The sequence below is a fragment of the Bactrocera latifrons genome, unplaced genomic scaffold (genome assembly GCF_001853355.1).
Source record: "Bactrocera latifrons isolate USDA-ARS-PBARC rearing strain unplaced genomic scaffold, ASM185335v1 scaffold_48, whole genome shotgun sequence".
Lineage (NCBI taxonomy): Eukaryota > Metazoa > Arthropoda > Insecta > Diptera > Tephritidae > Bactrocera > Bactrocera latifrons.
In genome coordinates, this window is record NW_017537134.1 from 1,624,854 (window position 1) to 1,636,938 (window position 12,085).

At 34.2% G+C, this 12,085-nt stretch overlaps 1 protein-coding gene across 1 annotated transcript in view; it reads right to left on the bottom strand.

Moving 5' to 3' along the window:
- Positions 1 to 8,067, bottom strand: part of LOC108973479 (nuclear protein localization protein 4 homolog) — a gene marked incomplete in the record, with an annotated part of 62,565 nt that extends 54,498 nt beyond the window's left edge. Inside the window, 7 exon segments of the mRNA XM_018940777.1 lie at positions 5,549 to 5,709; positions 5,770 to 5,968; positions 6,035 to 6,563; positions 6,639 to 6,805; positions 7,052 to 7,141; positions 7,205 to 7,348; positions 7,771 to 8,067. Of these exon segments, the coding sequence (XP_018796322.1) occupies positions 5,549 to 5,709; positions 5,770 to 5,968; positions 6,035 to 6,563; positions 6,639 to 6,805; positions 7,052 to 7,141; positions 7,205 to 7,348; positions 7,771 to 7,866 (1,386 nt within the window).
- Positions 8,068 to 12,085: the final 4,018 nt, after the last annotated feature.

A 12,085-nucleotide genomic window follows, 5' to 3' on the forward strand; every position in this document is an offset into this window, starting at 1 on the left:
GTTTTTTAAGTGGAAAGTTGTACTTATTGATCGGCGTCTATTTCGATTAGTGCATTTTTCGCAACGAAGCTCTAGCGTTTCGATGTTTGTGCGATAACAAATGTAAAATTGCAGACTTTCAAAGGGTATTTACTTATGTATGTATGTATGTAGAAAAAAAATTAAAACAAAAGATRTAGAGAAAGTATATAATCATGCCGAAAAAAAACAAAAAACTGATAAGAAAACATGTGTATGTATGTAATACAAAAAAGTTTATAAATAAATTGCGTTCAAAGGTAAAGAAAAAAAGTAAAATTTAAAAAACTCTAAGTCTATACATACATATATTGAAATTGTTGCGTATTACTATTTATATGTAAATATTTATAACTTAAAACTTCAATTTTACATTTTCGAATTACATTATATTACTTTGCGTATTTTAAAGAGTCTACAAATTCAAAAATGAAAAACTCGATATTTATACATATGTACATATGTAGCAAAACGACGCTACTAACGGAGCACTACAAAAGTTTGAAAAACAAAAACAGAAAAAAAACTTTATCAAATAAATATGTATGTAGTACGTTATACACTTATAAAGACTTACTACTTAAGCTATGCGCGATATACAAACACACACACACACACACAAAAAAAACGTACACATATGGAGATTGTTTGAAATTCGATTTTGTTCAACTAACTCATACATACTCATAGAAAAGACATACATACATATATACATATATACAACAAAAATACATAAGCGGAAAATCGACTCGAAACATGGCCGCGCGGAATACCATATACTGACATGTGTACAAAAGCTTTATGCGTTCAACAGTACAAGCAACCTTTCGAAACTAAGAAAATCGGAGGCACACAAAAATACTTAGTATGGAAAAATCTTAATCTTGGCGACGAACATGTCACMAGCGTGTGGTGAGCACAACAGAGGAAAATRAAAACATTTAAAATATACAATTTGCCAAAAGAGGTATTCATAGAGCAATGGAAATAACTTTAAAAACATTTATTGCATAAAAGCTGCCAACACTTTCATAGGGAAACCAAATAATAGAAGCCATAAAGTAAATTCGTAAGTGCAACGTTAATCCCGCGATGTGCACATAGCAAACAAAACGAATACTGTGAATACCTCTAACATGTTAATTTGTTCCCTCTCTCTCTCTCTCTCTCCCGAAAACGTAATGTTGCGAATTTCAACAATAAATCTTTACAAAATTGTGTTCAGTCAAACGAGTAGAATGATAAAACCATTTGAATATACAAAATGTGTTCACGAGATTCGTCACAACGGCAAAACTGCCATGAAATGCCAGCGAATTTTCCGAACCAAAATAAAAATTCCCTAACAAAATAATTTAACTTATTCTCGGAAAGATTAGGTASGAAGTTTCCATGCAAGCGATAAAAATTGCATGAAATGATCCATTAGTAGGGACTTGCTGGGTGCTATCGGGTAAATAATGGCGGACAGTAGAAGCGTTGATTGAAAAGATAACTTTTATAGAGCAGAAAATGCCCGAATATTGGTTTGAAGTCGCAAACGGCGCGTTAAAACGGTCCAGTTTTATCGGTTAAAGGATAGATTTTTCTGGTTTTGTGTTTATTGAGGCAATATCATAACAATTAACGGATTTCTCAATAAAATTGAGTGCATTAAATACACTAAATTTCTACAACAATAACAACATTCCACACAAGCAGAAAAATGAGAGAGAGTTTTCAAGGATTCTCAAGTGTACACACATCTAATGAAAACAAAATCAAACGAAACATGTAATCAAGTACCACCAAAGCCGCCATAAAACTATATAAATAATGTTTACAAATTTTCCACTCGAAAACTTACAGGAATAAACCGTTTTACTTTTTCTTTGACGACTTAGATTTATTACCTACAATTATACTAACAAAAAATGTAGCACTCGAAAGCGGAACTAGTACGTATAAAGTAATTAAAAAACCAAAAGCGGTAGTATTGTGATTTAATTCAGCCCACCCRTTAACTCTATAAGTGACAACCTTTCTTCAAAATATTTTTTAATAAATAAACAGCTCTAACTGTAAATACTTTTTAGTTTAAGGTTATGAAGTTGAGTACAAAACTGAAAATTTCAACACACCGCACCGACTAACTGATGTTTTTGTTTGAAAATTAAAGTAATTGAAAAGAGTAGGTACAAACCGTTATGACAATTCCGAGCGAAAAAAGCTTTTATATAACTCTTACGAGTAATCTTTTTTAATTTTGTTAAATTATCCTACGCTTTTTAAAAAATACCAATCACTTCAATTCCTACTTTGCCACTCCGAACTGGAAATGCTTTAAAATGTTTTCCAAAAACTCTATCGAAAAGTAATTGTTAAAGTATATTTATTACGTCAAAAATAATCTAATGACAAAAAAGGCATATCCAGTTATCCAAAGCAAACCATAAACCAGTGTTAATTGTATTTAAATGTCTATTATATTCAATGTTAGCATTGTGAAAATAAATAAATATATTTACGAGTAAAACAGCATTTGAATGAATGGAAAAGTATGGATCCAGAGTGTGGCAGGAATTTCTTGATTTCAAAAGGAAATTCATATTGAATTTAAACAAACCCAAAGCGGATTACAACATTTTGAAATGGACAATCCCAGAGCGCAGATATTTTGGTACAAAGTGAATAAAATGTTAAACAAAACGAAAACGAAAACGAAAACGGAGCCAAACGAACAAAAATACAAATGAATAGCATACAATTTTGAAATAAAATATATGTAAAGCAAAARAGAAAAACAAAATTACTGAAAAACTTTAAGCAAAAACTACATAGAATACGAAAAGAAAATCATAAACGAAAATAATCTAATAATTCATTATTTGAGCATTAGCTTTTTGGGTTTCGAAATTAACAACAGGCTGCGTATTCTCTTACTTCATCTTTAAGATTTAAGTTCAACAAAATAATTAAGCGCTTAGATGAAATGTACGTACTTGRATATAGATTAATTAGTTTTAAAAATTATTTATACTTTAGTTGATGGAAACGTGGAAAAACGTGAATTAATAGTGATTGAGTTCCAAATTGAATAATCAAACTGCGTTAATGTATTATATACGGTTATGAGCCGTAATCTATTGTTCGATGTTAAACGCTATAAGTTAAATGTGAACAAGCAGCAAAATATATAATTAATTAATAAAAATAAATATCGAAAAACTAAAGGAAATTGTATGAAAAGAAACATGTTATTAAATGTTATGTTAAACGCCTTGTTTATGAATAAATGGGCAGGAAGCGAAACGTCTTTTAATTGGTGGGAAAGTTGAGTGAAGAAATTTACGAAATTCTCCTAAATTTAGTCAACAAAGCAATTGTCTATAAGGCGAGAAAAATTGCTACTTCGCTCAATTAAGGGGTTATCGAAGAAGCCGATCATAACATGTTCATTATATATATTTATTAGCAAAATAGAGAACTCTCCAAGCAGTTTTTGCTGGAGTGTTTTCGTAAAAACCGTCCCTRCAGTCACCTGCTTGAAGCGGAACCGCCTACTAGGTGCATGAAGAGGTCCTTCCTCAACTACGTCGATGRCATAAGACAACACGCCAACCAGACTCCGGACGCAACTAACTTTAGACRTGCACTGAACGCATGTATAACTCCTACTTATCCGGAATCGACCTAGACATACCAAATATACCCGTATGYAACCATATTTTTGCATGATCAACTAACCCTAAACAACTGACACACTTCTTCTTTTAGTCCGACTCCGTCCTGGGCGTACCGCTTAATGACCTCGATGACAACTTATCTGAACCTTACCACCCGAACGGGGACTAGATAACCCTAACAACAACAACATGTAATTATTTAGAGCGGATTCTCATTCTCGGTACACGCTTTATAATGCAAAAAGTGACGCACATAAAATCGGACAAAAATTTAAATGAAGATATACCGATGTATTTTCGAAAAATAATCAAATTGTCGGGAAATAGTAAAGTTATCTACAAATTACCGGTGCATAGGGAAGCAATCAATTTATCGAAAAATAAAATAAATAATAATCGAATTATCAGGAACATTCGAGTTATCGATAAAGTATCAATTTATCGGGAAAMAATCGAGTTGGCGAAAAATACCCAAACTATCCGATAGTAATCGATTTATCGAGAACTATGCGAACAATAGGAAAAAATCGAAAAATGTTACAAAAATGATGGAAAAACAAAAATGGTAGCATGAGCGAAATATTGAATCGATAAGGAAACTAATTGAAAGTATGATCTAATCATTCGAAAGTTATCGAAAAATATTTGCAACTTATCGGATATAAGGTTTGGTTAAATTACGCTGGCTAGCTGTCATGCCTCAATAGATCTACTGATCTTTTGTAATGCCAGGTTATCGGATATTAATGAGGTGGAAATTTTGAAATGCTTTTGGATAAATAATTTAAACTATAATGTAAACACCTCACTGAACATGGAGAATATTGGCGATACGAAGACACAGAGTAGTAAAACAATAGCAAAGGTATTCGGGATTGTAAAATACTGCTTTGGTGATTTAGTCTTAAACTAAATTGTGTACTGGATTGCACAGTTTGGTTATTATTTATAACGAAATGTTCGAAGAATTTTAAACAAAACAAGGTTTGCCGATACTTTAATATACTGCAGTCCAATAACTTTGGCTTTAAACACCATAATTTACAGATTCTATAGAATAAAAAGAAAATACCTCAATTGGAACACAGGAAAAAAGTTTATTCTGTTATCAAACAAACAGAATACTGTTGGATCTGCCTTAGCGACAAATGACTGAGTAGGAAATTAGTGATTTAAGTCCCTTTCCTTGATTACAATTCCCGTAATTCATGATAACTACCGTCGAAACAGATTCAAGGTACGGTCTTTATGAGAATGTTTTGGGTCGTTTGATAAAATATTAGCAGTTACCTTGTGTTAATGTCCATTGAACGGGGGTAACGAAGGATGGGAAGGCACAATTTTAGTTTTCTGGTGCGGAGTTATGGGCATCTATATCGTAATTGCTTAGTTATAATGTTTACCTAGGTTATGTATAGTTTCACAAATTCAGGAAAAATCTTTTTGACGGAAACTTATCCGCATTTTTATTTAAAGTACGTAATTTTTCGAAAATTGAGCAGACTTTGTCAGACAATTTTTATGCTTTGGATAGGGTTTAGTTCAATCAACATCTTCCATAGGAATACACTTATATCAATGCATAAATTTTAGTGGTTAAATGAGTAACTTCACTACGGTGGTCAAAAGATAAACGGATCTAGAAATTTAATATTTTGGCCAAAGAATTTTTAGGATTCATTGAAGCTGGTTCGGCTTATCAAATGAGTCGAATATATTATACTACAGCTTCTGAATTACTTTCGAATTTATTAATTTAGATGAAATGTTTTGCCAGCCGTATATTTTCAAGCTTTAAGCTATTGGCTTAATGACGCTTTTTAATAGTTTAATATGGTAGAAAAAGAAATGAATATTTGACTCACCTTATAATAAACGTCTGGAACATATTGTTTGTCTGTTGATTCACGTACATATCCCAATTCGGGTGCATCTTTGGTGGGTATTAAGCAATTGTCTCGCACCAAAGCCATACATTGAGCTGACACAGCATATCCCTCTGTATGCACTTGTTTGCTGCTATCGCCTGAAACAAAATAAAACAACAGTTATGCATTTCCATAAATTTTGTACACAATACACATACCTGTTACACATACTGTAACAAATTTCGAACCGAAGTAACCGCTAGAGCCATATTTGCACGGGTTCGGGTGACGGTTTTGCAGTTCGCCTGCCGTAATACACTCCTGCGCAGTGAGGAAATGTGTCTCAATGCCACGTAAGTGCTTGACACTACCAGCAGCTGGATCATCGGTAATGAGATCAGTGAAAATCCAACCAACCTATTTAAAGAATACAAATTGTAATTCAATAACAGTTTTGTTAATTAGAAAAATTACGTTTCTCACCTTCTTCAAACCCAAGGCCTGCGCCAACTCATCCACCTCAGCAGCTGCTTCATCGTCCAACAATCGAATGGAGTCACGTGTCGATTCTTGTGGCGGCTCGTAAATGGCGGCGACAGTTGCACGTATACCAAGYGGTACGTCAGCATGTACTTCATAGGTGCCATACAGATAACCCATCCTCTGATGRGCTGTTGTACGCCAATAGTCGAGAAAACGTTCAACTATAGTTGGATTCTCGAACATAATATTATCAACATGTCGATAAATTTGACGATTTAGCGTGACAGCCGATGGCTGACACTTGGAACAGATACCCTTGGGCCATGGGGGATGCTCACGACAGCCTGGCTTTATGCGGCAATTGATATCATCGAAAGCGACATATTTGCCACGATCAATGCCCGACTTTTGTTTGCGTATGTATGAATGGAAAGACAAATGTTTGATCTTTTGCTCCTTCAGATAATTATCATCGTACGGTTCAAGTGGTGAGCAATGCACACAACGACCGTTGGCATTGTGACGACAACTAACGAGGCAAAAATAATTAATTTTACATTTAGAAATGTATTTTTTATGAATTCATATTTAAACTTCAACTTACAGCTTTGGATCACGCGGACGTTCGATTAAGCCATCTATTTTAGCTAGCGTTTGGTCCACTTCATCTTCCACGACTGCGGTAGATGGTTGAAATAATATGGTGCTGCTTGCTGCCGGTARATTAACGCTCGAAGTCTCAAAATCATCAATGGCTGTGGTGCTGGTACGCTGGTGGATGGAAAAAGTATATAAAATATATAACGTGCTTATTGCTGTATATTCGTATATTTGTTCGGAAAGAGAGACATATGGTATGCATCGAAACGCAACCAAATTATTATTCGGTCTGGATTTTAAATTAAAGTGTTCCGCAAAACTTACAAACTTTATACTAATTTTCTTTTTTAAAAGAGCTTCTATCAAAACTAGGCTTTATGATTTAATTATGCTAAATTATCTGATTTGGGCACTCACACGAATCGATCCTCCAGCAATTTTCTTCAGATACAACATATCGCCATGCTTAAGGCAGGAACCAATTTTCTGCGAATGACTAGAATGCAACTGTAATGTACATAGAATCTTCAATTAGTAGGCTAATAACATAATTATATGTGGAAAGCTTACCTCTGTGAGAAAATTGCGTTCCTTGAAGAGTCCGAAGCCATCAACTTTGAGATTGTGTTGTACCATTTCGAAGAGCTCCTTTAAATTAGCTTTTGGTGAGATCTCGATGCGTTTTATGCCTTCAGCGGACTGCACGCGTATCAACTGAAAGGAAAAAAAAAATGTGTTTAATAAATAATTCAGTGAACCGTTACATTTATTATTTTAGATTTATTAATTTATATATTCTTATGTTCGTATGTAAAGCGATTTACTTTTCTTTTTAGTATTTAATTTCTTTTTTAATATTTTATTTTATGAATTATTTCTTATTTCTTATTTTGTCAATTGTTTTTACTTCCGCACAAGAAATCTATTTATTTTGATTAATTTCTTGTGTTAATCTGTCTCCTTTGTTTACTAAAGAAATTTAGAACGCTAGCCAAATTTTCAAGTTCACTTAAACAACTATGTAATTGGCTATTTTCGAAAAACTGAGCAGCACGTGGGTACTAAGTGATTGCATTTTAACCGATACGTCACCGTTATGGAGGAGCTGCAGAATTTTTATTTTCACTTTTTCTCACCGACTGTTTACAGAGCAGCATTAGCTTATGACGCACAAAAGCATACACCACATTCCGCTTCCGATACAGTAACGATTCCAATTCGACCATCGACATGTTTAACCGATTTCAAATTAATTATTTTTCAAAATTTTTGGAATGTTTTTACAAACTCAATTTTAGCATAATTAAAGGTTAGCCAATTATGGGGAACTTTTCTCGCACAGAAGTACCTTACAGGTACTTTTAAAAAATACAATTYTTTATTGTGACGGCACTTGTTGACATTGCTAACGGTTGCTGCATACTGAATGCAATTGCCACCGTGTGCTCCGCATTTGGCTAAGAGCAAGGAATTTAAAATACGAAGCTGCATTGATGTTATGTAGAGATCTCTTAATTGCGCCGGAATTGTAAATTACTAGTAATTTTATATTTAACTCTTTGGAGATTCGGAAATCACTGCAAAATTCAAATTTTAGTAAAGAATGTAAACTGAAGATACTTTCATATATTTTTATAACACTTACGTTATTTTCAAATCTATCTCGAAATACATTTTTCTTTTAAATTACATTTTAGTAAATTTAATTGATTTTGCAGATTCGGAGTAAAAAGTAATCATGACGGACCAAACACTTTTGAAACTGTCACATCAGCTATAAATTACCAGCAAGTTCAAAGACGCGCGTTATTTTCACCAAAAGTATATTTTTATTATGTGCATACATTACACACAAACTCGTATATTGTGGGTGGTAGAGAACGGTACGGCTAAAGTGTGCAAAGTGGGTGGGTGGGTGTTTGTGCGAAGCGAGCGTATAGATACGCTTCGTGTATCGAAATCGGCTTAACACAACAGATTGCCAAATTTTTACAGATTTGTCACCTACACGAGTATATAGTTAATGCATTTTCTTATTTCATTCTTATTTGTCGAAAATGCTACTTGGTTTGCCGTAAATCTGCCGCACATTACGTTACCCCTCTGACGGCTTGTGTACATATATATTGGTTTGTGGTAATTTGATTGTTGTTGTTTGTGTTTCACAGCTGTATAAATGATGTCGAGGATGGATTCGTGTTGTGCCGGCTTTTCTCTATTGACTTTTWTGATTTTTGCCGGCATTAACCGGCTGCCGGTAGCATTTAAAGCAGACGCACAAAATATCAAATGATTGATGCGTACGTTTGGAATAATATTACCCTTATTCGCGTATGAATTTTCAACTATTTAAAATTCAAAAATGTTTCTTTCTACCACTTGATCTAAACAACTTTGCTAATTTTAACATATACATACGTATGTGCGATTGGCAGCTATAGCTCCGTTCCGGCCACAGCATATCGTTGACCAAAGAATCCTTTCATTTACAACGGTTGGCCATAACCAAAACAGTGCAATACAATGCAGACCAGCACAATAAGAAAACAAAAAGCTTACCAATCAAACAAGAAACTTACAATTTTATCGCCAACGCTTGAGTTTGACATTTTCACACACAAYGTTCTTTTGAATCACTGAATACTCCTGGCTGTGCGCTCGTCTTATTCAAATATTGTACATAAACTTTACGCAGGAAAATCCAACTAGCCTACAAACACCGCAGATAGACAGACAAAGGCGAATTGTGTCAGAAATAAATTATATCAAACGCGCTACAAAAAATCGCAAATTCACGACAGCGGGCGCAGGCAACTGTCAATTATTTTCGKGCTGTCAAATAAATTTGCTTCATAACACCGGGTTGCCAACTCAAAAGGAACTCGTGTGGTTCTTGACTCTACTTGCGATATTGGAGATTACGCAAATATTTTTCCTAAAAAATCTTTAAAAAATTTCACACACAAAAACTGTCAATGAAATATATTTTGCAATACCGATTATTTAGAGTGTTTGCTTCTTGTTAGTCATTGCTTTTAGAAAATTCCGTGTGCCAAATAGTAATTTTAATTTTTAAGATTACTATCGTTGGGACCACCCTGTAAGGGAGGTGTGATAATCTGGTACTTTGCAAATAGTGGGCTTGTAACTTCACTAAGTGCTGCCAATTTGTACAACATTTAATTTAATGCAGGGGCCAGCTATAATCGTTTGAAATAACATATGTTTTATTAAGTTATTTGAATTTTTTAAATTTTAGTTTTATATTATTTTAGTTTGGTTTTGGTTTGGTTAGTTTGGTAGGTTTGGGAAAGAAAATGTTAACTGGTCTACTACTTTCAGGGTGGCATTGTGYCCAACGTTTTTATAAAGCTGCAATGTCACACTGTTGAAGCGGAGTGCCCTCAACGTACGCGCAGCTCCGTTAAATATCCGCCACGGCGGAAAACCGTGAGATACAATGTATTCCCAACAAGAGATACAATCACTTATATACATATGGATGTGTGTAAGTACTCATGTGTATTTCCCATATTTGTGAGAGACGTATCTATTTGCATGCAATTGTGAGTGATGTTTTGACTGAATATTGAGCAGTGGAGGCTCTCATCAGCAGCCAGCTGTGCGGCATAGACACTTTTGCAGTGTATATTTATTCAGACTGTATGGTAACAGCGCAGGTAGTATCTGTGAGTAGAGCCATTTGGTCACGAGTAGAAAGATTGATTTTGGTCAATCTCTTTCCAATTTGAGTTTAGTTTTACGAGATCTGCTGCCGTTAACAGACGTGTGCGTACGGACTAACGAAGAATTGCCAGAAATCGTTGTTTTGTGGGCGTAACGCCGAGAACGAATTGCACTTGAGTGGTGTATATGTAGACCGTGTGTATAGGTGTGTGTGCGCGCGGATTATTTCGTATACGTTTGTTTTTTACTTTTCACTTCGTCGCCGTTTGAAGTGCAACTTTTCGCTGTAAATATATAGAATTTGCTTAAAGTAATTAACATTTGTTTACTTGGGCAAGGCAACTTTTTGTTTTTGCTTGGAAAGTGTAAAAGCAAAACGAAATACAATAAATACCCAGAGCTGGAGAATAGAGGCAAGACAAATGAGTAGAAACGGTTTTAAAATTAGAACAAAAAAAATTTGTAAGTTAAAAAAATAAAAATCACATTTGCTTAAATCTCGAAAACAGAAATACGTATAAAGTGTACACACTTAAAATATAAATAGTAAAGAAATTGTTAAATGTTGAAAATGCCAATAGGAAAATATTGTATTACTTAGAAAATCTATGAATAGTGAAGAAATCAGCGTGCAAAGTGTTAGTGTTGAATTTCCTGTTTGAAATTCTTTGCTTACCTTTTTCTCCCAACAACAACTCGTTATACGGTATTCTTAGTTTGCGTTGCCGCTTACAGTGTGTAACTCGCCTAGCCACCAACTCCAGCGTTTTGAGTCAAATGAGAAAGACGACGACGCACCGCACCAAAGGTACTTGGAAATAAAAATAGACTTTRAAAATAAAATAATATACCTATTTCCTAAGTTTTAGTTAATAATAAATACAAGATATTCTACATCAACATACATATGTATGTACATATAATATGTATATACAGTGATGAATAGAACCATTGGCACAGCGAACTACTTTAGCTTTAGGACTGTTTTGTAGCACGTATAAAATAAGTTTTGAATACCGCTACAGTTAGGACTAGTAATTATCAATTATATGTACGTACGTACGTATGGACATGCATACGTATGTGTAAAAGTTTCCATATATGTATTGCTACACATAAAATAAAACTTTCAATAAATTACTTGTGCTGCCAACAACAAAAAGTATCAACTATGTATTTCACATTTACGTATGTATATTATTCGATTAGCCKAAACAATTGGACGAACATTTATTTATACCTAAACAAAACAGATAGTTAACTAGTTAGTCTGCCGGGGAGATTGTATTCTGGGCACCAACTGCAGCTTGTCCATCAAACAGTCATTCAGTCAAGCAGGCWGTACGCTAAGCAGTGCTACCATTTCGTTTTGGCCAGCACTGGCGCGCGAACAGACAAACATACGTACATGCATGTGTATGTAATTATGTAAATGTAGACAATTAGCCAAACAGGCAACGAACTGTGGGCATGAGCATGTGTTTATGTACTTACTCATATGTATGTACGTGTGTTATATATTTACCTACCATAAATGTTGTCCCAAGTGTGTATAGAACGCAAAAACGGTTTCTRTTTGTATTTGGGTGCGTGCCCACATCACTCATATATTGGAAATACATATTCGCATTTATAAAATTCAGAAAAAATATGGATTTCCGCTCGTGTGACGCGCCAAAACACACTGAATTCACTTAGAAGACATACAGAAGGATTCAAAAAAATATAAATAAAATTAAAAGTTCTAAGTATTCTTTCATTTTT